General features: G+C 45.3%; 2 protein-coding genes and 1 non-coding gene across 3 annotated transcripts in view; all 3 read right to left on the bottom strand.

The window, feature by feature from the left end:
- Trnaq-cug (transfer RNA glutamine (anticodon CUG)) lies at nucleotides 1–72 on the bottom strand. Its single transcript has one exon. It is a non-coding gene; the product is annotated as a tRNA-Gln (tRNA).
- An 8,649-nt stretch (nucleotides 73–8,721) lies between these two features.
- Prkab2 (protein kinase AMP-activated non-catalytic subunit beta 2) lies at nucleotides 8,722–24,220 on the bottom strand. The gene is made up of 7 exons (XM_052731059.1): nucleotides 23,855–24,220; nucleotides 20,100–20,266; nucleotides 18,947–19,040; nucleotides 18,656–18,770; nucleotides 15,832–15,956; nucleotides 15,123–15,191; nucleotides 8,722–12,846 (listed from the first exon to the last, which is right to left on the bottom strand). The coding sequence occupies exons 1-7, from the start codon at nucleotides 24,005–24,007 to the stop codon at nucleotides 12,769–12,771; spliced, it is 801 nt and encodes a 266-aa protein (XP_052587019.1). The 5' UTR covers nucleotides 24,008–24,220; the 3' UTR covers nucleotides 8,722–12,768.
- A 306-nt stretch (nucleotides 24,221–24,526) lies between these two features.
- The window catches only part of Fmo5 (flavin containing dimethylaniline monoxygenase 5), a 45,230-nt gene continuing 42,882 nt past the window's right edge, over nucleotides 24,527–26,874 (bottom strand). The window contains exon 9 of the mRNA XM_052730017.1: nucleotides 24,527–24,696. Coding sequence (XP_052585977.1) covers nucleotides 24,690–24,696 — 7 coding nt within the window. The 3' untranslated portion in view covers nucleotides 24,527–24,689. The remainder of the gene's footprint in view (nucleotides 24,697–26,874) is intronic.

The following is a 26,874-nucleotide window of genomic DNA, read 5'->3' as shown; positions in this document are numbered from 1 at the left end:
AGGTCCCACCGAGATTTGAACTCGGATCGCTGGATTCAGAGTCCAGAGTGCTCACCATTACACCATGGAACCACACAGCTGGTGGCACTCTGATTCACTATAGGTGACCAAATCCATTCTCAGCCTCCATCGTACCCCACAATTTCTTCTTCTTCAAGCACGCTTCCCCCTTAATTTACAACCAGAAGAATCCCCGCACTCACGTTCATTCTGTTCAGCTCTTGGCGTGTGGAGGGTAGCTGGGATATGTGTCTCTCAGAGAATGAGAAAGTGGATTTAACACTTTAGGATCTGGAAAGCACACAACCGTTCTTCCTGGCTTTCTGGTGTCTAGTCTTAACATACAACCCTCCCCTAGCCCCCCCCCCTGCCCTCCCTCAAGGGGTTCCTTATTTTGCTTTGCAATTTTCTTCCTATTGTCCAGATCCCCAACCTCCTAGTTTCTCCTCCAGCCCCCAAACCTCTTTTCTGCTTCCTCCCTCCTTCCTTGCCCCTCTCCTCTCGGTTCCCTACCTCCACCCGCCCCGCACAGCCCAGGTCATAAGATCATTGGGAAGTGCAGCCTTAAAAAGGAAGGCAGGCGGAGGAATGTTCACCCAGTCGAGGAGTATCTTTGCTTCTTGGGCCAGAACGCCATAAGCGTCTTTCCAACAGACAGAGCAAAACTCTGCGGGGGCGCCCTCGAGACCTGGACAGCACTGTTCTTAGGTGAGTACTGGACAGATGGTGTTGGGGAGGGGGTGAGGGGGACTCTGTAACGCTTCCCTGAATCGCTGAGACCTGAGGAACTGCTGGAACACAGTGAATCTTGGCAGTTCCTCTCAGCGTCCCGAGGCTACCTCAGCGGGGGGGGGGGGGGGGGGGGGGGGGGGGGGGGGGGCGCAAAGTAGGGCCTGAGATGTCATGAGATGGGGAAAATTCTAGGTGATACCTTAAAAGTAAAAGTTTACCAAACTATGACTGAGATTGATGTAGGAGGCAGATACGCATTTCCCTCCTAGCAGAAGTGGTAGTTGAGAAAGCACCTACATCTTCGCATCCAGAATGTGGGTTGATTCCCAAATATAGGGCCGGAGGTCACCGGAAGATGCATGAAAGACTGTGTCATAGACACTGCTGCAGTGAGACCTCAAACCTGCAAACACCACTGGCACAGTTTCTTCCACCTGGACCTGGGCACAACCAACATCTGGGCTCTACCAATTCTTGAACAGAGGACAGAGTCTGTCAGAGTAGAGAGCGAGGACATGCCCTTTCCTCTTAGACTGAGTTACATCAGTCAGTGTCAACGGGTGCTAAGGTTTGGATGCCAAGTCTTCAATACCCCTCCCTTCCCCTAAGGCTCATGTGAAGCCTAGGCTCCAGCATTTTTGAGGGGAGGACCCCAGGGCCTCGGGATCCTGAGGGCACTAATTTCATCAGGGGAGTTTTAGGAAATGAAGCCTGGTGGGAGGAAATAGGTCAGTGAGGAGCAAATTTGAAGAGCATACCTTGTGCATGTCTCTCCTCCTCTCCTCTCCTCACCTGTCGACCTTGTAAAGGCCACGGACTGAGCATCTCTGCTAGGCCATGTGCTTTCTGCTGTGAGGATCCTACCTGGGCTCAGATTGAAGCAATGGTGCCAGCCAACCACCGGCAGGAACCTCTGAGTTCACAAGAAGCTAAATAAACCTTTCCATGCTAAAGTTGTTTCCCTCTCTAAACAAACAACAAACAAACAAAAAAGCTAAAAGTGGGGAACCATAAAGGAACCACAGTTGCAGTTTTTATATGGTCAACAGCGGTTGTTGTCCTTGGGGCAAGTGGGTGCAGAGGGGTGGAATTCAATTTTTCTCAAAGTATTCTTTTATTATATGAATAACAGAACAAATAGATTCATGTGCTGTGTTTACAAAGAGGAAGGAAGAAAATAAGAAAAAAATGAAAGATGGCACAACTGTCTCCATATATGGAAGAATTTAATCTGGGAACAAGAGTTTCTCCAAGGAGAGAACTGTGAGAACATGACAGAATCCTGAGAAGACACCAGGAACAAAGCTCCAATTTCACATGACCAGTTGGAGCAGGGAAAGGTGGTTTAGCCAGGCTAAAGAGCTTCTATAGGCATCCCGCCCCACCTTCTTCTACGTCCCTCTCAAAGCCGCTATCCTCTTATACTTGAGAAATGGGGCTTGAGTTAATGATCTCATCATGACTGAACTGACTGAGCACATTTAAGAATGACAGTCCCCTCCCTGACAAGACTCAGGACCCCTGAGGAAGGGAGGCAGAAAGATCATAAGGGCCGGTGGTCAGGGGGGACCAGACCGGAAGTGTCTTCTGGACATGACAGAACCCATGAACTCACAGCTGCTGTAGTGGCCTGGACAAGATCAAGACAGGTGACATCCCAGAATGGAGTGGGAAGGCCTTGAGTCCCCACCCCTAGCTGAGGAGCTATTGGCAGTTGATAGCTTCTGGGCGAGAGCAGTTTTAGGGTGTGGCCCATGGGGGAGGGGTCTACTGCTCTCCTTGGATGGTCCAACACCCACGAGTATACGGGCAGCACAAATTAGACTCCATGGGATTAAAGAGACAAAAAGGACATGTTGGGAGAGGGTGAAGAGTTGGGGGATGGATCTGGGAGCACTGGGGATGAATATAATCAAAATATATCATACTCATGTATGAAATTCCATAGAATAAAAATATTACATTTAAAAATGACCAAGGGGCTGGAGAGGTAGCTCAGTTGGGAGAGTGTTAGCTGCACTTGACTGAAGTCCTGAGTTTGGATCCCTAGCACCCAGGCCAAAGCCTGGCCTGGCAGTGTGCTCCCTCCCAGTGTTTAGCAGAGGGGAGGCAAAGCCAGGAGGGTCAGTGGGGCATACTGGCCAGCTAGCCGGTCTTGTGCAGTGGGTGAGCTCCAGGTTCGCTGAGAGATCCTGTCTGGAAAATAAGGTGGAAAGCAACTGAGGGAAGAAGGTGTCTGACCAGCCTGGCAAGACATCCCCAATGGTGCAGTAGTGGTACTCTTATCTTGGGGGTAACCCACAGCTGTCTAACTGGATATGTGGTCCAGTCATCAGGAAGGTATATGGTGATATTTTATTTACATTGAAATGTGAATTTATTTGTATGTTAATAAATAAAGTTGCCTGGGGGTCAGAGCTAATAGCAAGCCATAGCAGAAGTCTGGCAGTGGTAGCACACGCCCTTAATCCCGATCACATGACAGGCAGATCTCTGTGTGTTCAAGGATACCACCAGCATGGAGACATACACCTTTAATCTCAATACCAACCATAGAAGACCTGGAGGTCTGTATAGATGGGCAGTGAAGAGGTCATGTGGTTGGGTTTACAACCAATGATAAGGCAGAACAGAAAGTCAATAAAAAGACAGACACACAGGAAGTAGGTCTCTTGTGGCTGAGGAGGACAGCAGCGGCAGTGAAGGGTAAGGTTTTTAGCTCTTAGCTATTGCTCTGACCTCTTGGGTTTTTAAACTCTGCAATCGGCTCTGTGTTTCTTATTTAAAAAGATGGTTACATCTACAAAGGTATTCGTGCCTGGTACTGTAAACCTAGCCAGCCACTCATGAACAGAGATGTCATAGATCGGAGAGGACCTACTACTGCCTGTGTCCTAAACTAGCATCATTTCTTACTGTTCTCTAACATCTGTCCATATACCCCCAGGTCACTGCAGCTTTCACCCACCCCTCATCAAACCAGCTTCTTTTTACAAAAGATGGAGACAATTACAGAGCTCTGCAACCAGTGAAAATTCAGAGAATTAGAGACTGTGGGGTGCCCAACCCAACTGATCACATCTGCACTGAAAACCCTACATTTAAGGCTCAATGAAAATCACAGAAGAAGGAGCAGAAAGATGGTAAGAAACAGCGTCCCAGACTGTCTACTATTAGATAGCGTCCCCTAGACATGATAGAGAAAATGTACCCATAACTGTCAATATGGTTGCATGAACAAGATCAACATAATGATAACACCACTTAATGGGCCAACACAGACAAATTCCACATGGTTCCAACCCTAGATGAAAGGCTACAGGTAGTCAGTGGCTGCTGAGAGAAGGCTAATCAGTTTCTTCCAGGCATGAGCTCCCATATAGGCTGTCGAATCCCAAGGGGTCAGCCCTAGCACATACATAGGATCAAAGATAAACTGACTCAATAAGTTATGTGTAAGCATGTACACATGTGCATATATATTGATTATATATCTATATCTATATATAAAACAATAAAGTAAGAGATCATGAATTGGGGAGGGGACAGGGGTGGAGTTGGTTGGGAAGTAGGAGTGATGTAGCAGTGTTCATGTATAAAATCTAAACAAAAACCCCCAAATCCCACCTATGACATAAACAAACTATTGTATGTGATATTAGTGTGAGCGACCTTTAGATCTGCAGCCGGTCCATAAGGATTAAAGCATGAAAAGTTATTGATGTATCAGACAGTAAGCTGAGGACTGTCTCACTCTCCTTCCTTCTACACACACATACTCACCTTAAAGCTTCTATTCTGCGGGTATATGCCTGTATGTACACCTTACATTTTGTATAAGGCTGAAAGACTTGAAAGGAATAGTCTAGTGCTGTACACTGAGTTAAATGGTAGATGTGGTAATCAAGTAATGCCTTTCAGGGAGGTCTCTCTCTCTCTCTCTCTCTCTCTCTCTCTCTCTCTCTCTCTCTCTCTCTCTCTCTGGTTTGGTTTTTTCGAGACAGGGTTTCTTTGTGTAGCCCTGGCTGTCCAGAAACTAGCTCTGTAGACCAGACTGGACTCAAACTCACAGAGATCTGCCTGCCTCTGCCTCCTGAGTGCTGGTATTAAAGGCATATTCCACCACTGCCCAGGAAAGTATTTCTAAATTCACGATTTTATTGCTTCAACTTGGCCCTAGTAGGTTTGGTGAGAAATAAACAATTGAAGAATGCCAGTAAAAATTAGTTACTAGGAATGACCTTTCACTCAAGTATCTACTGAATATTCTAATAGGGACTTCTGTAAGCACTAGGGACATGAAGCCCACAGACAAGCCTACTCATGGGGAGGTCAGAGAACAGTTTTGGGGGTTGGTTCTCTTCTTCCACCATGCAGTTCTGAGGAATGGACCTAGTCAGGCTTGGGACCAAGTGCTTTTACCCACCGAGCCATCCAACAGGCCCCTGTTGTTTTTTTTAATGGTAAACCAGTGAGCCTGGGCCTTGTTTGGTGTTCTGTGCTCTAACTTCCTTTATCCTCTAGCATACATAACCATGATGACCTGGAATGTGTGTTAAAGGGCCATTAGGAACCACAGTGAAGACCACATCTCAGTCCCTGGTGTTTGCTCTCTAAACACTGTGGTTGACATACACCTTGAGAAAGCATAATTGCACATGTACAGGTTTAAAGCGTAACATGTTGCAGACTGAAGCAATATGGAGTATTGGCAGCCAAAAAGTGAGGCAGAGGGTGGCTTTTGGATAAGAAAGCTTCTGGGCAAATGAGAAATGTCTACAACATCTGATGCCTTAAGGGTAACCTGGACTACAGGAAGACTGGGGAAGAAACACATTGGCCATAGCCAAGAGTAGCCATTGGCTGGCCCCAGGACTGGCTCCTTTGTATTGCTGGGAAGCACCAATTCAAGAGGCAGCAAAGAGCATGGGCCTCTCCTTTCCTCTTAGAACCCACCAAATAACCACTGGAATAACGTGAAGGAAAGACGCCTGGAGCTGTATAGAAGGAAGTCCCTTACAGCTTCTCAAGACCAAGGAAAAGGACCACTACATCTAAGAAAAGTAATTACGTTATCCTGTACTATACATACACACACAAGTATTTACTGAGTACTTTTCTGGCACTATCCTAAATACTGGAGGATCAGAGGTCAGTCAGTTAGGTCTCCTAAGGACCTCCCATCTGTTAAGAAATAAGATACCTTCATCAGAATTTAGTAACTGATGTCTGGATATGATAGAAAGGTAGAGAGGCACATAGGGAACAAAAGCATCTCTTCCTAACGAGGAGGAACATCGAGAATTCAAGGATAATCCTATTTTCACTGCAGGTTACCATGAAAGATGTCCCTATGAATAGATGAAGGCATGAAAACTTTATGAAAACCTCAGAGATTATACAGAATTCCTCAGATTATTGGGATAGGAATACATAGAGCTATCCGGGCATGGTGGTGTATACCTCTAATCCTAGCACTTGAAAAGTTGAAGCAAGAGAATTGGCCGTTTGAGTCCACCCTGAGCATCACAGTCAAACCCTATTTCAAAACATGAGAGGGCTGGGGAGATGGTTCAGAAGTTAAGAGCACTGGCTGCTCTTCAAGAGAACCTGGGGTCAGTTCCAGTACTCACATGGCAGATCACAACCAGTTCCAGGGGATCCAACACCCTCTTCTGACCTCTGTGGGAACCAGGCACACACACGGTACATGGACATACATGCAGGCAAAACGCCCACATACATAAACAATAAATAAATCTAATCTATATATTTAAAGGAGAGGACAGGGAGGCAGGGAAGGGAGGGAGGATGTGAATATGCATGGAGCTAAAAGTGAAATTACCTGTTCATAGATGATGTAATCTAAAATACAGAAAATCGTAAGGATTACACACACGTACAAATGAATTCAACAAAATAACACGACAGAAGATAATCAAACAAAAAAATCAATGTTTTATACTTCAATAATATAAAAGTCCATTTATAATAGCATAAAATACATAAAACATAAGCTCATCAGCCAAAAGGTCTATAAAACAGAACCTAGAAAATGATGCTGAAAGAAATAAATGGGAAGACATCCCATGTTCATGAACAAGATCTACTATTACCAAGATGCCAACACTACCCAAAGTAATACATAGATTCAATGCAACCTATAAAACCCTAATTTTTCTTTTCAGAAATAGAAAAAAAAGTCTTACATTCACAGGCAACTTCACAAGACTCAGAACTGCCAAAATAACATGCTGAGATCAAAATATACCATGATGGGATCAGAAGACAACTTGCAGGAGTTGGTTCTCCCCTTCCAACATGTAGATTCTGAGGACCAAATTCAGGTCACCAACCTTGGTGGCAAGCATCCTTACCTGCTGAGCCATCACCCCAGTCCAAAATAACACTACAAAAGAACAACTCTGGAAGAAAAAGACTAACGGTATCCTTGAACCACCAATGTCACTGGGAACTGCCCCAGCAGTGAAAAGGAGGGGCCTGGAAGGGATACAACACAAGACCCAAGCCACAGAAGCCAGAGATGCTGTAGAAAGCACATGGCAATGTACTTCTGGCACTATCTGTAGTTTCTGTGACCAGGACATATGACATCTGTAACATTCTTTCAGAGGCAGAGCCCTGCAGTCTAGTCTAGGCCATCTCTGGACTGTATGTTTTGTGGTTGACTGTTGAGTTCACTCTCATTAGTGGTTTTCTATACTCATTAGGGTAGGTTTTCCTTACACATCTGACTATGTGCTGTCCCCCCTCATCCCCCCTCCCTCCCTCACCCCCCCCCCCCGCCCCTGCCACTCCCATAGTCATTCTCTCCTTAAGAAAGTTCACCAACAGACCAGAGCAGCCAATGTAGGGGGACTCTACTGTTTTAGGAAAATCTAGAGGCCCCCTCCATGTAAACTGCTGGGGGAAAATGCTCTTGTACATTGTAAAGATTTGTCACTTGAATTGGTTTAATAAAAGCTGATTGGCCAGTAGCCAGGCAAGAAGTATAGGTGGGGCAACCAGACTAGAATTCTGGGAAGAGGAAGGATAGAATGAGGGAGGAGTCGCCAGCCAGATGCAGAGGAAGTAAGATGAGAATGTTGGACTGAGAAAAGGTACCAAGCCACATGGCTAAACATGGATAAGAATTCTGGGTTAACATGGTGGCTCACAACCACCCATAATGAGATCTGGTGCCCTCTTCTGGCCTGCAAGGACACATGTAGGCAGAAAACTGCATATATAATAAAGAATTTCTTTAAAAAAAAAGAATTACAGGTTAAGTGTAAGAGCTAGTTAGTAAATTTATAAATAATATTAAGCCTCTGAGTCAATTATTTGGGAAGTGGCTGCTGGGTATTTGGGAACAGGTGGGTGGGAGATAAACTTCCACTTACAGTAAATTCCATGAAATGAAGGGACAGAAGCAAACACTGTATTCTACACATTGCCCTGAACAAACACAGAGAAGTCTACTGTTAGAATACAGCATATAATCTACTCTCACAGTGAAGTATAGAACCTAGCAGACAAGTAGAGAGGGTTCAGGATAGTGGTCCCTAGTCCTGTGTTTATCAGACTCACCTGGGAATTTTAAAAGTTCATACGTGTGGACCCCACACCTAAGATTTCCACTGAACTGAGTTGGAGGCAGCAGACAGCCATCAATATGCTTAGATTCTCTGTTGGGGATAAGAATGAGCAGTCAGGGATGACAATCATTGGCCTAAGATCTCAGCTAGTCCAGCAAAAGACAAGAGCTAAACATAGAATCAGTTTGTAGAAAATGCTGGAAACAAACAATCGAGAGTTGCCTTCCTGTAGTTAACGCCAGCATGACCTGGGACAGAAAAAGAAGGACGAGTGGTAGACGTGTCCTGCAGTGATGGTTTCTCCTTTGTCATGGCAATCCACATTGTTCAGGTTCGGCTAATATCTTGGTTTTATCAGGCTGCTGATAACAGAATCAGCAAACAACTCAAATATTATTGCCGTATAATGCTTTTATTAGACAGTTTTATGGAAAAAACAAACCCACATTTTTGTGTTACATTATACAGTTTTCAGGCATGTCACAGTCCAGTGATGAACTTGTGTCCAGTTGTGAAATACTGAAGCAGCTTTGTGTATCAGCATCAAAGGCCACAAACAGCACCGTTTGAAAGACTCATGCATATTTAACGGTCTTCAAATTAAATCACCCCTGCTTCATAACAAAAAGTGCTATAGTGTAAACAACCAGTATCTGTCAAATTCAAACGTGTCTCAGATAGGCCACCCAGTACAGAATTTAGGACAAATGAACATTGCTCTCTGGCTGTCCTAAAATGGTAAAGTGGGGAAGGTGCTCTACAGAGGGGAACAGAAGACAGTCAACATCTGATACAATCCTTAGTGTAGGTGTCCCTTGACTATGTAATCTGACACCTACAAATCCCTAGTAGTTAGTATTTCACACCAATCTTAATGCAAAAGCGCTGTCCCACACACAATTCAAATCAATTCCAACTAGTGTCGGAACTATTGAGTCTTTTTATTTTTAAAGAAGCTTGCTTACTTGAAAGCACTAGTGAGAAACACAAGCTGAGACCAAGTCCAGCTTAGACTTCTTGAGGGAGTAGATCCTACAAGAAGCAGACTTGAGATTTTTTTTTCTTCTTTCCTATAATTGAAAAAAGATTTGGCTTTTTATCCCAAACACTAAATTCACTGTAGAAATCAGTCCTTCAGTCTCCAGCTGTGACTGTCACTAAAGGACAGACAGATGCCTAGACCCCTAGAGTTCCGAAAGACTCTTATTCCTGCTGGGGCTCCTATTCATGTAGCCTGATAGAAGACAGCAAGAACTTGGCTTTGAGGATAAGTCCTAATACAGGAATAAAATAGTTATCTGCTCTTCTGCCCCAAATCACAAGAATGTGAAGACGAAAGTGTCTCTGAGAACAGAGTGAATACCACACACTCACTGACACACACACACACACACACACAGGGACAGGTGCATATTGTTCTGAGGTCACACATTTGAAAGCCTCATCCCCCACTTTCCCTTCCTTTCCCTTTAGCAGCGTGCATGGAATACTGACACCTTGGAAAAGATTTATGGAAGATCCAGCAGATCTACAAGAAACCAAAACCAACAGGAGTGGGTCAAAGTTCCTCTCAGAAATGCGGCTTCTTCCTTTGTAGTTCATACTTAAGAGGCTAGTGCTCTTGAAGCTAGGTGTGCCCTTCAGGGGGGTTGCCGACAGTGGATAATCCTACTCAAGTTTAGGTGGGCAGGAAGCATATAATCATATTATGAAAGTTCTTCACACTGTCCAAGTCACAGACCCAAGTTTAGGCAACATTTGACTTGAGACTCTGGTGAGCTTGTCTTACTGATAAACCAAGTCAAACAGAATGTGGAGGAAAGGGAGAGAAGAGAGGCAACAGGAGACGAGAGAAGACATTCTGCAGGCTGCTAAGTTTTCTGTACAATGAAACCTGAAGATCCAGGTTGTGTCTGGCTTGAATTGCTTTTCTTTTAAAGAGGATATTTTCAGTTTCAAGTTACTTGATCCTTCAGTTTCCTGGTACCACTCCTCAGCTCATTCAGTACTCCATTTCCTCATAACCCTCAACCTATATCTCAGGTGTTCAAGAGGTAGCCCTTGTTACGGGCTGTTTTATTCTACCAACTTGGGACTACAAAATTCCCATAGGTGAAGGGAAAAAAGTAAATTTTAAAAAGACTAAAATGTTTTTGTCTTATTCCCAATTCTACCAAACTTTTAGTATAGAAAACAAACTGTAGCTTAAACTAAAAGAAAAGCAGTCACAGAGCTCCCCGGGGCCAGGCACCAGCAGGACAGGGGCAACACTGGAGTCACCAGCCAGCCCCCCTCACCCACTCCTTCCACACCAGCTAGAATTTCAAGTTTGGCTGGGGATGACTTGAGAACTAGGGACTGTCATTTCCAGATGAGAAGGATCTGAAGGTCACCAGCACCCACACCCTCTGTCACCACGGCCACACCTGACCACAGAGCCTCAGCCTGAAACGGAAGACAGCCTCCCTCCCCTTCCACGGCTACACCTGTGTGGAGTGAAAACTGTAGACATGAACACACAGATGACTCCAGCTCCTCTGTTAACAAGTGCAGACACAACAGAAGCCACTACGTACCCATCAACACTCCGAATTCCTCCATGGCCCACTTCTAAATGGGCACCGGGAAAACAAAACGAAAATGAAAAGCTGTGCAGTAGAACTGCAGAGCCCCCGAGCTGGTTATGCTATGGGTTAGACCTCAGTTTCCACAATGGCACACTATCCGGAAAGCCCACTGGAGAGCAAAGGTTCTCCACAAGGGAGGAGGAGGGCAGTGGCTTGGGACGGCTGAAGCAGTACTTACCCCACCAGTTACCTACCAAGGCATTCAGCAACCTGTATTTCCTGTGAAGCATCCCCACATCTCCCTGCTTCACACTTGGGATCAAAGAGGTCTCAGAATCCAAAGAGGACTGCTGAGGCCATGTGTGGGCAAGTCAGAAGGTAGCTACATTGACCTACGGGTCCCTCCCAGGGCGGCTGGCTCTTCTTAGGAGACAAGAAGTCTCTCAACCATAAACAACGTTTAATGCTTGACTTGCATTTATCTGCAAAACGGAAGTGTCAAGATACTTGGAGAAAATATTTTCTTTGAATCCTGAGTGGGTTGAATACTTTTCATTCAGTGGTAATCAGTGACCCACTTCATCAAACACATTTAAAAGAGGCAAAAGAAGAAAACATCTTGTTAATACTTGGTGCAAAGAGCAATAATGTACACGGTTTTGAATAGCAGGGGTAGTTCCTCACCTTACACATCTTTAAAGGTAGGGAAATCTAGTATGTGCGTCTAATGAGCCTGCATGAACTCATGTCTAAGTAGTGCTTGGGTAATGAGGTACACATGGCTGGCCATATTAACCCAAGACTGTAGAATTCCTTAGACTGGAGAAGAAAATCTTAAAAGCCATCTGTCAAAAGCCTGAGCTTCTTTAGTAGCTGTTAAAACTGATGGATATGCTTTTTTTTTAATTAAAGAAAAATGTAGGCACATAAAACTCTTTCCGGAATGAAAGATGGAAGGTTCCCTAATTGCACACTACAAACCGTGTGCTCTGATAAGAACAGCTGGAAACAGGGCCAGGCCCAGTAGAAGCCCTCTGAGCATGTGCCATACAGCCAATATACAGGCCCAAACTGACACACAAAAATAGGCATTTCTCTTAATACTGGGCCATTGTTTTTCCTCAGATATTAAAACAAGCTGTAACAAATTGTGTTGGGTCCGTGCTAGGCTAAAAAGGAGACCCCGGCACCTCGAGTCTCCAAGGTGAGTCTAATCCCATACACCTTTTCAAAGGGAGTTTTCACTTCACTGAGCAGTCATGTATGAGCACTAGGGGAACTGTTAAACAGGGGACATAAAATGAGGAGGCTTCTTGTGGGGCATCTAGTGTCATATAAAAACACTGTGTCACATACTGTGGGAATACAGAATCAATCCATGCAAGGAAAGCCACCCTGCAATGGGGCAGCTGTAAGGAGGGCAGCAGCCTGGCACGAGGCTGACCCTTTGACACCAGGGTACAGTGGCAGAACCTCTGCCTGACAAGGATCCTAAGAGTTTGCTATTCCTTCACTTTAGGAAAAGAAGCTTCCGGTATACTCATTCATGCGGCCACAGCTTCCCACTCTGGCCCTGGCGACTTCTCTCTGGCTAGGCAGAGAGAACCTATCCAGCTGGGCTAGGAGGCGTCCAGTAACCTTCCTCTCATATGCATATATATGGTTTTGTTTTTCTGAAAATAAACTCCATGAACTCATAAAGCTCTCATCTGCAATCAAATGCAAAAGCAGAGCACCCTACTCAGAGTCTCTGAAACACACATATCAGCCTCAACACAAATCAGCCTTCCAGCCTCAGAGGAGACCGGGTCAGTTCAAAGGCAAGGGAGATGCTTCTCCAGAATCCTTGGAGGCAAGGAGTGATGTCCTCTTCAAATGGGCTTATACAGCAGCGTGGTGACATACTTCTTCTTGTAGCGGTGGGTTGCACTGAGAACCATCACACTGTCCTGCAGGGAAGAAAAGCACATACAGCTAATTCGTTAGTTCCCGGTGGCTGCTGGATCTTCCCAGCCATCAGTCTTTCACAGACACTCACTGTCTTGCTGAAATACTCCAATAAAAGCAACTTACTGGAGAAAGGTTATTCTGAGTCATAGTTCTGGCTTATAGTCCACTGTGCCGGGGAAGCGACAGCATCAGGAAGCTGAAGCAGCTGACCACATCGCACATTTGTATTGAGCAGGTTTCCCCCACTTTATCCAGTCCAGGATACCCTGCCCAGGGAATGGCCTGCCCACAATTAAGATGGGTCTTCATATACCAACTAGTGTATTCAATATAATTCCCCATAGGTATGCTCAGACTCACACCTGACAGTATTCTAAAATTTTTCAAGTTGACAACACAAACCAACACATTTACTTTTAAAGAGACAGTCTGAAATAAAAGAACGAGGCTAGTTTTGCTGTCAAATCTAATTCAGTTCCAATCCAGACTCCTGCCATTGTGGTATGGGTTGATAGCCTTGAGTGGTCTATATAATGGTCTCTGTGTCCCTCTGTCCCTTTTTAAGACTTCTTCATACAAAGGATAATAGCTACCATTAAAATGGTTCTGATGATTACAAGAGAAGATCAAAGTATCTGATGCATAAAAAGGTCAGGAAGCAATACTAATTTGTAACTTCATTCCCCTTCTCATTTCAAATTACACTATTAGACCTAAGCCTAGCAAGGAAAAAAAAAGTGCCGTCAACCATTCCCAGAAGAAAATGTTAAATGTGGTAAGAAAGGGAATGATCTTTCTCAACACTCATTCCTAAGGCCTCAAGCAGGTCCAACTGCCACTCAATGCCAAGGAGGAACTCCAGGCATTCTCTCTGACTGGGAGGGAACTGTGGGAGTGCCTATCTATCCTTAAAGTACGAGAAGCTTCTTTAGACATCCAATCTGACGGGTCAATTCCGAATGGTTGAACAAGCTGAGAACCCAAGTCAAGCAGAGCAGTCCACACTGTCACTTGTATCACAAGCAGTACAAGCGAGCAAAGGCACCAACTTCAGGATGTATGGGAGAGCGTGGGTGTGCCACACAAGAGAAGACAAGGGACACCAACTGAGAGCCACAGGGCAGTCACAGAGGCAAAGCTCAACACAGAGACCAGCGCAGCCTGTGTCTTCCTTCACCCTGTACTGTCCACAATGACCGTGCCCTGGACTAACCCTCCGGCTGGTCTCTGCTAGCCACAGCCTAACAAGGTGGGAGCCAGGCAGGTCAAACTTGGCTCCACGGGAGCTGCAGATCTGGGGAACAGGGGAGAGAGGAGCATCCCTGAGAAGCCCTGCATGGTGGTGACGGACAGGAAAGAGAGGGGGCGAGGGTTAAGAGGACTGAACTCAGTCCTGTCTTATACTTACTGGCCATCTGACCTTCTCTGAGTCTCAGTTTCTCTATCTATAAAACAGGGGTTAAAAATAATACTTACTCTCAAGGTTACTATGAAAATGAAATTCAGTATATTAAAATTTTATACATACCCACACAATCTATTAAAGTCAGCTCTATCAGTGACCTCCCTGTTCTTGCTGCACATCCAAGAAATCTGAGCAGCTTCCAGAGAAACTGCTGGAGTCACCCTAGGCACACTTACTCAGAACCTCTGGGGAGGAGACCACTCAATCTGCCGCTCACCAACTTCTCCACGTAGTTCTTGCGAGGATCAGCTTAGCCAGCCACAGAACCACACACTTTTATGCTAACAGCCAAGCCACAAAGACATTAAAGCAACAGAGACCAAGGAGTCTAGGGCAGGGGTGGGGCAGACACAGACGGTCTGGTCACTGACTCCCCCCTACTATACAGGAGATGGAAACACTGGGCACACACAACTAGGACATGTCAACGCAGCTCGCGGCCACATTTTACGTTTTCCCGTCTCACTCAAGCATCTCTTGAAGGAAGCGACACCAGACTTTCTGCCCATGGAGTCCAACGACTATCAACTCAAACTTAAGTAAACTGGTGGTACAGAGGTTCCAGGCACCCACAGACACTGGGAAGCAGGAGGGTCCCCACCACGGACAGTTCAGCTAGCCTGGACCAGACCAGACTGATGTTTAAAATCAAGCAGCCTGCGAGGCAAGAAAAAGACAGCTTTTCTATCATTTGACTGTCAGTGCCAACTGCAGTTTTAAAAGCCGCAGTAAGCAAGTTACCACTGAAGAGCATGCATGACTCTTACCCTTCCGGTCGGGAGGCTGTGGGACACCAGGGCCACCACTTACCTTAATGGACAGCGCATAGAGATGGTTCAGCATAACATGGTTGGGCTCAGGAAGTAAGGCTGGGTCACACTAGGAGATAAAAACACCCCCCAGTCCCCACAAGTGTGGTTAAATGCAGACAAAACAAATAGCTTACTGTTCCTCTGGACTGTTAAGAACTCTAAATAGGTACACTTTGCCTCCTATGAATCATGCCTTCCCAGATCATAAAATCTGGAAAAATCCTCAGTCTAAGGGTGAAATGCTAAACCCCAACATCTGCTAATTTTCTTTAACAGAATTAAAAAACAAAAACCTAACAATATAGATGGTTTGGGTGAAAGGGCAGAAAAAAAAATCTTCCTGGGAATCAACTATCAATTAAGAAAAACAGAGACAAAAATTATTTACACAAAAAGTTGTGTATTTTTGTATATCCCCTAATGAGAGCACCCCTTATCTTGTGTTGGAATAAAAGTCACAGTAGACAGTAATTCCATCATATTTGGTTCTGATTTTACTAAAAACAGAAACAACTAGAAATTTTGCTATTGGTACCTAAAGAAGTCACGGTTCAGTCTTGGAAAAGGATTCCACAGTGCTGCTGACGTGACCTGGCTTACTGCCTTCCCACATCTGTGTCATAATTCCAGCCCCAAGGTTACTTAAGTTTGGCCTCAATGGACTTAGAGAGCCCCAGATGCTCTAGCAACCTGCTCAGGATACTCACTGAAATATTAGTGTCCTTGTTAAGAATAACTTGGAGTAGGTGAGGGGGCAGGATGGGTGGGGATTTGAATCTCTCCTCAGATCGAAACACATACATTTCTTGACCATAAGGCCCTGGGGGGTGAGCTGGACAGGTCTGAAAAATATTTATGCAAATGTGAAGGAAAGTTGAAGTGTTAGTAATAATGCATGGGAAAAGCTATCAATGCACAGTCATTAATCTTAAATGTAGTACAAGTCCTAGAGCGTAAGGGCTTGTGACCTACTGGGCCTCTAACTGTAAGGAAGCAAAGGGAATGTCTGAGTCATCCTGAACATGGACCAGGAGGCTTCCCAACAAGGCAACATGATGTAGGAAAGCAATGAGAGGTCAGGACCTAGGCTCCAGGAAACCAACTCTATTTGCCAATCAGACGACCGTGGACAGATCCCTTTACTACGGTCAGTTTCCGCATCCATAAGATAAAAATCTTCCTAATTCACAATGCTTTTGAGGAAATCAAAGTGATAGTGGATACAAAGGTGCTCTGTGAACTCAATGTGAAAAGGTTATATTTCATTTTGTTTCTACCAAAGCAACAGACAACGTTACACATTCAAAGTCTACAATGATCACAGCAGACAGAACAAAACGTAGCTATAGTCAAAGAAGTGCAGATGTAAGCCAGAAGACAGTCCCACTCCATGCTCAGGGGGCTGGCTGCCACTGAGATGACAAGTACTGGCAGAAACGTGGAGAAACTGGGGGCTTCGATCCACAGTATTTCCATCACTGGCAGAAATGAACAAAAGCATCACCACTTTGGAGACCAGCTAAACTTTGTGACCCAGTACTGGGTGTATCACCTAAGATAAAACATAAGCCTACACAAAAGCCTGGCCATGAGTGTTCATAAGCAATATTCATAAGAGCTTCAAAGAGGAAACAAAATCCAAGTGTCTGTCAACAATGGATGGATAATCAAAAAGGAACTGTCATACCGTGGACTTCCATTCAGCCATAAACAGAAGCAAGAACATGTTTCAACAAGGATGGAAGCCCTGGAAGCCACTAAGTGAAAGAAGCCGCATGGTGCATGGTTACGTTTCTACGAACTGTCCAGAACAGGCAAATCTATGTGGCAGGTTTGTGACTGACACAGGGCAGGGAGGGGAAGAGATGGGAACAATTTTCCTTTTGAGGTGACAGTTTTAAAAAGTCAATATACCAAAAAAATGGATAAATTGTACAATTCAAAAAGATGTGTTTTATGGTATCTGAATTCTACTTTAAAATGAAAAACATTCAGATTAAACCCACAAAAATTAAATAAACTATGTTTTCTTTATTTTAAAATTTTATAGTTTCAGAGAAAAGATCCCTCCCCCCCCCCCCCCCCCAGACAGAGTCTCTTTGTGTAGTTTTGGCACCTGTCCTCTGTCCTGGAGCTCGCTCTGTAGACCAGGCTGGCCTCGAACTCACAGAGATCCGCCTGCCTCTGCCTCCCGAGTGCTGGGATTAAAGGCACGTACCACCGCCGCCCAGCCAGAGAAAAGATTTCAATAAATCTACTTTAATGACTCAGGCTTGCTTCAGCATGTAAGGCAAAAGGAAGGCAGCAGTAACAGTGCTGCCTTACACCAGGAACGTCTCAAATACCGTCAGTTGTTTTGGTCACGTCATCCACAAAATGCCATCGGGAAATAACACAGGACAACTTTCATGTGCTGTCCATATACTAAAAACCCAAGTTGTCACTGAAAAGTCACACTCATGACCACACCCATTATCTGATGTTCCTAATAAATGGATTCTATGCATTACATCACTGGACTGGGAAAATGGGTGAAACCCAAAGCGTGCTAGTCTTCTCACTACATAATTATGATTGACTGTCAGATACTCTTTGGCCACTTTGTAGATCATACTATAATCATAATTCTAATGGCCTCAGAATTTAAACCTTTTAGGATCACCACCCCTCCAGCCAATAAGAATGCTCAGCATAACTTTCTGAGTCTATATACTGAAAACAAAATTTTTCTAAATAGGTGGTTACTATGCTATGGACTATTTGTCCCTTGTCCTGGAGATTCTGCTATGTGCTCTACTTCAGGGTCACTGAGGGTCCAAGCCCTCAACTTTACTGCTGGGAGTTGGTTGCACAATGGCATGACAAGCAGCAGAGGCAGGCTTCGCACGCACGAGACCACACGCTCTGTGGAGAAAGTGTGTGGTTCTCCAGGCAGGCATAACTCTCACTAACGAGACAGTAACTACGGACATGGTTTGCAAAGCATGCCTCTGCTACTAGAGTGAACAAGCACAGACAAAGACCTTGGGGAAAGGGATATTACATGAAACAGAAACACACAGGATTTTCCCCCTGGATATTCAATCCATGGATAATAACTAATGGCTTTTTTCTTTTTTTTCCTCCCTCAGTGACAATTATAGTCGTAGGCTCTCATAAAACCATAATTGTCAGTTGAGCTCTCAAACTAGCTGATTCAGGTTAGAAGGACAAACCAGACGTGTCCAGCCTTTACATATCATGTGAAACCTTACTGGAAACAGCTTTTGAAACCACAGGCCACTGGTAGGTTATATAAAGGTAAAATGGAAAACAGTGTATCGGAATAAGAAAGGCAGACATTATACCAGGGGATTTGTGTTAGAGTGGAGTGTGTCGGGTGGGGTGGAGGGGATGAGTGGGGGGGTATGATTATAAGATTCCTGAGAAGACATGAAGATACAAAATAAAACAAGAAACCACTCTGGGGAAGGAATATGCATTGTTAGAAAGGCACAGCAAGAGAAAGTAATAGTACAAAATTACCTCGACACGATGTCTCAGAGCTTTCCATGGAATCTAACTTTAAAGCATCAAATACTTCAAAATCAGATTTCTTGACATGGATCAAATTATTAATTGTGCCAAGCTGACTGGTAACCACAGGCTGAAACAGTGAATAAAAAAAAAAAATGATTGGATTCCCTTTCAAATCCATCTTCTTCACCCAACCTCCCTCTACTTTTACAAAAGTCTCTAATAGGGAGGGCTGTTGCCTACTGAACCAGAGGGCAGTAAGTCATAATGAGGCCACTGAGGCTCCCCTGCAAATCAAGGCCTTACCTCTGATGGGTCATGAACCCACTGTCCATCCACGAAGAACTTGTACTGGTGCTCTCCCTCTGGAAGGTCCAGGATGGCAACGAAGTCGTTGTGACTAGGAAGAAAACAGAAGGCCAAACAGGCCAAGTTCCTTCACGAAGACAGAACGGAGAAAGAGGCCATGATGGCGCCATCCCGTGGTCTTCTACATTCCTGAGCTACGATCTTGTGTCCACCACCCCCATGCAAAGTATAAATCCATCTTCTTTTTCTCTGTCACTCAAGACATGAACTTGTCAACCTCTCCCAATACCTTCATTCTTAACCAATATCTGGGGGTGGGGGATGGGGGTGTTGGGGTTGGGGGATTGATTGCCAAAATGTTTTATCTTAGTAAACTGCTTTGTTCTAGCAGAACAGATTTCTTGGGGCTGGGGAGATGGGCTCAGCCAGGAAGAGTGCTCGTGGTGAGCTTGAGGACCTGAGTTTGAATCCTCAGTATGCACGTCAAAAGCTGGGCATGGCTACACATGCCTGTAACTCCAGCATTGGGGAAGCAGAGACAAGCAGACCCGGAGAAGGTGCTAGTTGAAAAGTAAAGAAAGCTAGCTGAAACGGAGACATTCTGGTTCAGTGAGCTTGTCTTAAGGCAACAGGGCTGAAAGCCACAGAGGAAGACACTTGGGTCTTGCTGTGGCTTCCACATGCACACACGTGGGCATACATATATGCACATATACATGTACTCACACACACATTACACACAAAGAACAGAGTCCTCATGATTAGGAATAAGGTAAAAGATAGGTTCGGGTTGGGAAATATTTCAGGGTACTCTTTCCATATTTTGGTGAGCCTTTTGTGGAAAATGACCCGTTACACAGAAGGTCACTCTGACAACCACATAAATCATTCACTGTTGCTTTGCCAGCAATGAACTAGCATGATACTTAGAATGTCACAGTGCATTTTGCTTTAATGCAGAATTCAAAGCAACAGGAATTAGCTAGTGCCAGACCTCCTCCAGATGAGAAATGGCTTAAGAAGCACATTCCAGAAGAACGCACCCACAATGCTGTTAGAAACTCCCCAAGGCCTCGTCTCTCCCCTAAGAAAGGCAAGCAGGTGTCTGACAGTCCTGCTCTGCACACTCAATGGAGACACGTATCCTCACCTCTTAATCAGTGGAATCTTGGTGCTCCAATTGTTGAAGGACCCAGAGATGAAGACCTCCTTGCCTCCTTCAGACCAGCGGATAACGGTGGGCCGGGCCTGCTGGGTGGGCTTCACAGAATCATCCAAGTCCTGCTGCCACGGTACAAACTCTTTGTCCCCGGGGAGCTGTAAGAAGGAGTAGGTCATCCCTAGAATAAATTATGACCCAAGGGTTTTTAAGAGGTAACTTTCCCCAGGGTATTAAAGGTTCTAGGCTTCAACTAAAGATAGCTACCCTAAATTCAGCAATTAAGTCAGAGTTTGAACAAACTACATAAAAGTACCAATACAGGGTCCAAAATGGTCAAATGGCTTATGTTCCAGCATTGCCTAAACCACAACCTACTGCCCAGTGTGCATACATCATTTTCCCTGTAGAACCTCGAGTCATCTTGCAAACAAACAAACAAACACCCTCCAAACCCTTCCTCCAGTCTATCTAAGCAGACAATTAGGACACGCTTCTAAGTGCCTCTTAAGAGGAAAAAAATATATAAGAAAGCCAAGTATGGTTCTTCAAAAGAAAATTAAGCCAGGTATATATTTATATTTTATATAAAAATAAACTGGTCTCGATTGTCAACTGCAATTGAAGTTATAGATACCACAATTCCTAAGTAATTAACAATGCTGTTTTTAGCTACTAGGTTATACAATGGAACATTAAGAATTTAAGGGTGGAGATGTAGTTCCAGGTAAAGCACTTTCCTACCAAGCATGAGGCTGGGAGCTTCATCTCCAGCACCACCATCCATCAATCACCACAAATTCCAAAGCCAGACCACCGATTCAGTACCCTTACTTTGCTAACTAAGGCCAGGTTCATATAAGAACCCCAAAGGGATGGATGACATGCTGGAGCTCTGGAAGCACAGGATGGGATTCTGAGAAAAATGAATTCCTTAGTTGTTTTCCATTGCTATCTTTCAGGACAAGCGTGGGCAAACTGCAGCCAGTGAGCCGGACAGCTTTTTCCAAAGCTTTTGTTTGGAAATAGCCCCTCATTTGTTGACCCACCATCTACAACCTTCTGCTATGGTGGGAGACCTGGGGAGTCATGACGGACTGTGTGACCCACAGAGTCTAAATTATTTATTATTTGGTCTTTTACAGAAACAGTTTGATAATCCCTACTTTCAACCGGCTTCACTGACTAGTAAATAAGACCGTATGGTATCAAGTCAAGCACTACAAACAAAATAACGGAGGTTAGAGTAAGAAAAAACTAGGTTATTTATTTGGGCTGTTCCCTGCTTTGCCCAAAGTGAACATTTTTACCTTCCATTCTGTCTCCTGATAGTTCTTAGACCTACTGAACAAATACAAACCAAAGTACACGGAGAAAGAAAAGGAAGGGACTTTCACATTATTCAGGAGGTTGGATTAAGACAAAGCTTTGGCCTCCATAGTCTCCCAGCAATGCACTGGGGCTGATGGTTGCCTTAGGACTGTTGACATAGGCCTAAGAACAACCCTCAGATTCTCATTCGAAAATAGGATCTGAGAATATACTTTTTCAAGCTTTCAGGTAATCACACTATAATTATATTACAGTAAACAAGGAAAACATGTTTTGCTTTTTTTTTCCCCTAGGGGGTCAAATTCTCACTCTGGTTTAGACTGGCAGTGATCCCCCTGCCTCAGCCTCTGAACAGCTTCGGTTACAGGCGTGAGCTGCTATCATATCAGCTTTAAAAAGTCACCTTTTGAGGTGTACCCTAAAATGTTCGGAATACTGTTTGTTGAAATCAGTTTCAGAGTAGCTGGTGGGGGAGTGGTTTGGAGCACACACACACACACACACACACACACACACACAATTCATTCATGACCTTTCAGCACCATTTAAACAGAGTGACATATACACTGTTTATTATACTGTTCTATTTTATAAATGTGTCAGATTTCCCATAAGGTTTTTAAAGCAATCTTGGGGGATCGAAATATACAAACAGGACTGAGAACCACTGAGTAAGTCTACTAAAAAGCCTGACCTTTGAAGCACAGATCCCCCCCAACACACACACACACACACACACACACACACACACACACACACACACACACACACTGTGTCTATCAATTATTTTTATGACTGAGGGTTTTCAGTTTAGGATTTGAAAGCTCTACACTATTAATAAGCCTGGCTTTGGAGCCAAGTCCTTCCACTTATGACATGACATTTCTGTGCTAGGAGTGAATGCAGCTGACTAGCAGGAAGACTGTTTACTGAGTTGAACCATCAGCAAAACTACCAGCAAGCCGGCAATCCGAATTACAGTCGGAAGATGTTTTGGGAAAATCAGTGGGAGGGGTATGTGAACTATACAGTTTTTAATCTGGATGAGACAGAGGGAATTGTTACAACTACTTTTCTCATTTCACAAACAGCAAGATGTGAGGGAAAGAATGTTCCAAAACAGGCCCAAATCCACACGGAGCAACCTGGCTCGTATTCAGGACACCAATTACTGCAGTCACAGTTTGAATGTACCCAAATCCTGAGTCATCAATGTAGGAATGAGCAAAAATACACAGCCTGTCACCCCGGATAAGCTTTGGAGAAGGAAATCTAGGCTGAACACAGAGCCCAAACGATGAGGAAGGAGTCCTAAGGTAGGAGAGGAAGGAGGGAACAAAGAGGGAATAACCCCCAAGAAATGCATAGCTCAATACCTCTCACTTCTCTGACGGTGATCTCAATCAGGATCCGAGAAAATAAGCCGTATAATCCAAATTTCATGTGCTGTCAAAGCGGTAAATGAAACTCTATTCACAATCCTAAGCCTCAGTTCAGTGGGAAGGGATAAAGTGATTAACGTCAAATACATCCCAATCCTCTCCAGCCCTCGGTTTTTCTTTTTCACTCCAGACAGCCTACTTGGAGAAATTAAATGTATTTAATGCTGACATTTCTAAAAGTGATTAGGAACATAGAGTTAGCAATCACACTGCTGTCAGCTCCATCTGCCTCTTCTTTCGGGTGAACAAAAGTGAGTCTTTGGCTGATAGTCCTTTGGGCAACTGTTGTGGGTGGTTTTGAGCCTCAGGCAACATTTTGAAGCACTTTGAAGGGGAGTGAAGGGAAGTAACTTGCTCTCCCGCAAAGCGCAACCAGGTGTTCAAAAAACACAGCCACAGTCGCCACGTTTATAAAAAACAAACTGAACCGTTCACCCAATGATGCCCTGCATTGATCCCCAAAGACGAGGCGCAAGTACTCAAGTAACCAAGTGATGGCTGCTGAGAGCCACGCAAAGGGGGATGAGGATCAAAGAGGGGGAACAGAGCATCTAAGAGAGTGCAAACATGATATCTACACAAAGACATTTTCAGGGAAAAGAAATTCATTTAGCTATCTTGAGGCCAATGTGAGAAACGGAGCCCGAATCAGCGGCTTAAACAACGCACTCTCTCTCTCTCTTAAGTTTCCACCCTCGCTCACAACCTATACATCCTGCAAGCTCCACAAGAAGGCAGCTTGCGTGCAGGGGACGTGTCTCTGGTACCAGTCCTAAAAACCTGGCCCACAGATCAGTCAGAACAGCAGGAAAACAACTGCCTCTACCCTAATTTGGGGTAGTACCTAGGAGGCATTCGCACTCAACATCTCTGTCAGCGGGAAAGCCCTCTAATTACAAAACCCGTATAACCCTTGGGAGTGAGGAGGAAGAACCAAGAAGGGCGACGCAGCCGACAGCCCGGTCACCTCACCTTGGAGTCGGGCAGGCTGAAGACGCTGGGGTCGTCCGTGCTCCCCACCATGATCTTGTGCTCCTTGCCCGGGCCATGGCCGCCGCCCTCGGCTCGCGCAGCCTTGGCACCATGGCGCTCCCCGGACACCCGCTCGCTGGTGGTGTTTCCCATGGTTGCAGCTCCAGTCGGGGCAACCTGCGGCGGGGAACGACACCGGGCGGGGAACACCCCCGCGGCCGCGTCAGGGGCGTCCCGGCCCCGCCCCTGCGCTCGGGAAGGGAATCCCCGCCGCAGGAGGCCGCGCCCCGGGGTCCCCTCCCTTGCCTACTTCGGGGACGCCCCGGCTGGAGCACCCGCTCCGGGAACCACCTCTGCCCCGCAGCCCCCGGCCCCGCACACCCTCACGCCGCTCACCTCTGGCGATGCGCTCCGGGATCGCGGGGCCACACGCACGCCGGCTGTTCGGCGTACAGGGAGACCAATAAAGTTATTGAAATTGAAGCCGCGCCCCAAGCCGACGATCCGGGTTTCCTCCTAAAATGGCTACAAGGCCCGCGGCGCGGACCCGCCTCCGTTCCTGGCCCCGCCCACCCGGCCTCTTGTCCCGCCCCCTGCGCGCCAGCCCCACCCCCTCTCAGTCCTAGTCGCCTGCCGCTCTAGTCACCGGCGCCGGGGCCGCCTCTGTGGTGGATGCGTGCGCACCTCCAGCTTGGGGCGGGGCGGAGGGTGGGGTCAGGGTCCGGCGTCGCAGCCGCTGGTATTTAGACATCTAGGCACTTTCGGAGGCTTGTCTTCCTAAGCAGTTTGTCTAACGGTGGGACGCAGGCTCGTTAGAAAGGCTGGATCCGAGGTCTCATGCCCTAGGTACAGAATTAGAATCTGCGTTTTAACAAGATCCCATCAAACTGCTTGACAGCATCGTAGAGAGCGGATCCACGTTCGAATGGTTTTCACACTCGGCTTACAACTCTACCCAGCAATCTCTTTCTAACTGGAAGTGATGAAATAAACAGTGGGACAGAGAATTGACTAGACGCAAAAAGTGTGACTGGCAGGTACTGCAGAAGGCTTACTTATATGTAGCGCCCAGCTCTTCATAGTGGTGTTTTCTCTTAAAATGATCAGTTGTGGATGCATGCATTCAGCGCATGGTGAAGTTTAGCCAAGGAGGCAGCAGCGGAGTTGAGAGCGCATGGTAGGCTGGGAACATATTGTTGGACTCGCGATCTGAAACCAGTAGACTAGAAAGTGAAGGCAAAGCTGGCGGAGGGCCCGACGGAGTCAAAGAATGATGAGCACAGGAACAGCGGAGTGAGCTGAGAAGATGAGAAGTCATTTTGGAGAGTAGGAGGCCTGCCACTGACATTTCAGGGGCCTTGCAGATATTAGCACTGGCAGGATCATAGACACGATCAAGGGTGGAGATTGGTGAGGTGAAGTAGAACATAAAACCATCAGAGTAAGAAAGTCATAGAGGGGCCTGGGGAGATGATGGCTCGGTGATTAAGAGCACTGGTTGCTCTTTCAGAGGACCCGAGTTTGATTCCCAGCCCCGACATGGTGGCTCACAACAACCCTCTCTCCCCGGGGATCTGACATTTTCTGATGCACATACAAACATGCAAACAAGATACTCATATATAGATAAAATGAAAAATGGCAAACTAGGGCATAGAGCTGAAAAGTGAGATGGCAGTGTTGGAGGTCTACCTTAACATTCATTTCTTCCCTTCTTAAAAAAAAAAAAAAGCATTGACTTCAACCTTGGGATACTGTCCATCTCCACAGAGATGCATTTCTTAGCCTCCCCAGTACGTAGATAGGTGGAAATGTTATGTAGAACTTCTGTTAAGTCTTTCTCCACTTCTCTATCCTTGTGTGTAGGATGTCCATAGAATGGCCAGAGCTCCAGCAGCCACTTTGGACTACGAGGTAGCTAAAAAACAACGGAATAGAAAAAAACTATGCAACTAGCAAATCATCTCATAAAAGATGTCTACCTCCAGGCGTTTTTGTTTTTATGAGAAGGAAATAAATGCCAATCATGTTATACTACTAGTGTCTACTGCTTTCCTATTAAATGTAGCTGGACATAATCCTAGTTAGATTGGTGAAGTACTAATTACATAGATATTAATGTCACCTTCGGGAACTACTGTGTCTATAGACAGACGCATTGAGCTGGGTATTAAAGTCTTCACTGAATGAAGGGGAATAAATGGGTCTATAAAGAATTACAACCAGAAGAGGTAGTGGGTGCTTCCAAAGAGCTGGCAAACAGGAGAAAGCAAAAATGAAATAGCAACAGGGATCTGGGTATCGTGAGAATCAGGGGAGAGATAAGCCATGCTTTCTGTTTTAAGATCTAGACTTCTTAAGACCCGCTCGATCGAGGAAATTAGCTGTATACCAACACCTGTTTCAAACCACACAGTGCATCAGAACTACCCAGACTCGGATCAGTGGTCTACTCCAGACTGTTTTCTGCAAAACAGTTTGTCCCCAAACCAGTTCTACATGCTGAGCACTCTTCACGCTCCTTTTAGAAAAGTGTTATTCCCTATTTTATTTAATTCTTTAGAAACTCATCCTTTTTTTAACCTCCCTTGTTATGTATATTCACTCAATTATCATTAGTTTACTGGGGCCCCACTATGCTCTGGACTGAGAACACAGATTAGTTACAAGGCACCTGTGTCTGAAGAGCTGAGCGAGGTATCAGGTAAAGGAATCACTGTCTTTGCGTCCTGTGATAAGGACGTCCATCAAATGTGACTGAGGAATTGACTATACCAAATATGATGAGGACACAAAGATCACATATGTCACATTCAGGGTCAGGAGGCCGGTCCTAGAAGGGATAACAGATGAACTGAATCTTGATGTGTGAGTGTTACTCAGCTGGAAAGGGGACAGGGGATTTATTAAAAACAGTACAACAGAGACTGTGTGCAGAAGTATGGTGCCTTGGAGAGTTGCAGGTAGACCGTCTAGAGGATGTTTATGTACCATGCTGCTGTTAGGCAAGACGAACTAAT

The sequence above is a fragment of the Peromyscus californicus genome, unplaced genomic scaffold (genome assembly GCF_007827085.1).
Source record: "Peromyscus californicus insignis strain IS unplaced genomic scaffold, ASM782708v3 Scaffold_9__1_contigs__length_137607984, whole genome shotgun sequence".
Taxonomy (NCBI): domain Eukaryota; kingdom Metazoa; phylum Chordata; class Mammalia; order Rodentia; family Cricetidae; genus Peromyscus; species Peromyscus californicus.
The sequence above is the reverse complement of the archived record's forward strand: the minus strand, read 5'-3'. Positions and strand labels throughout refer to the sequence as shown.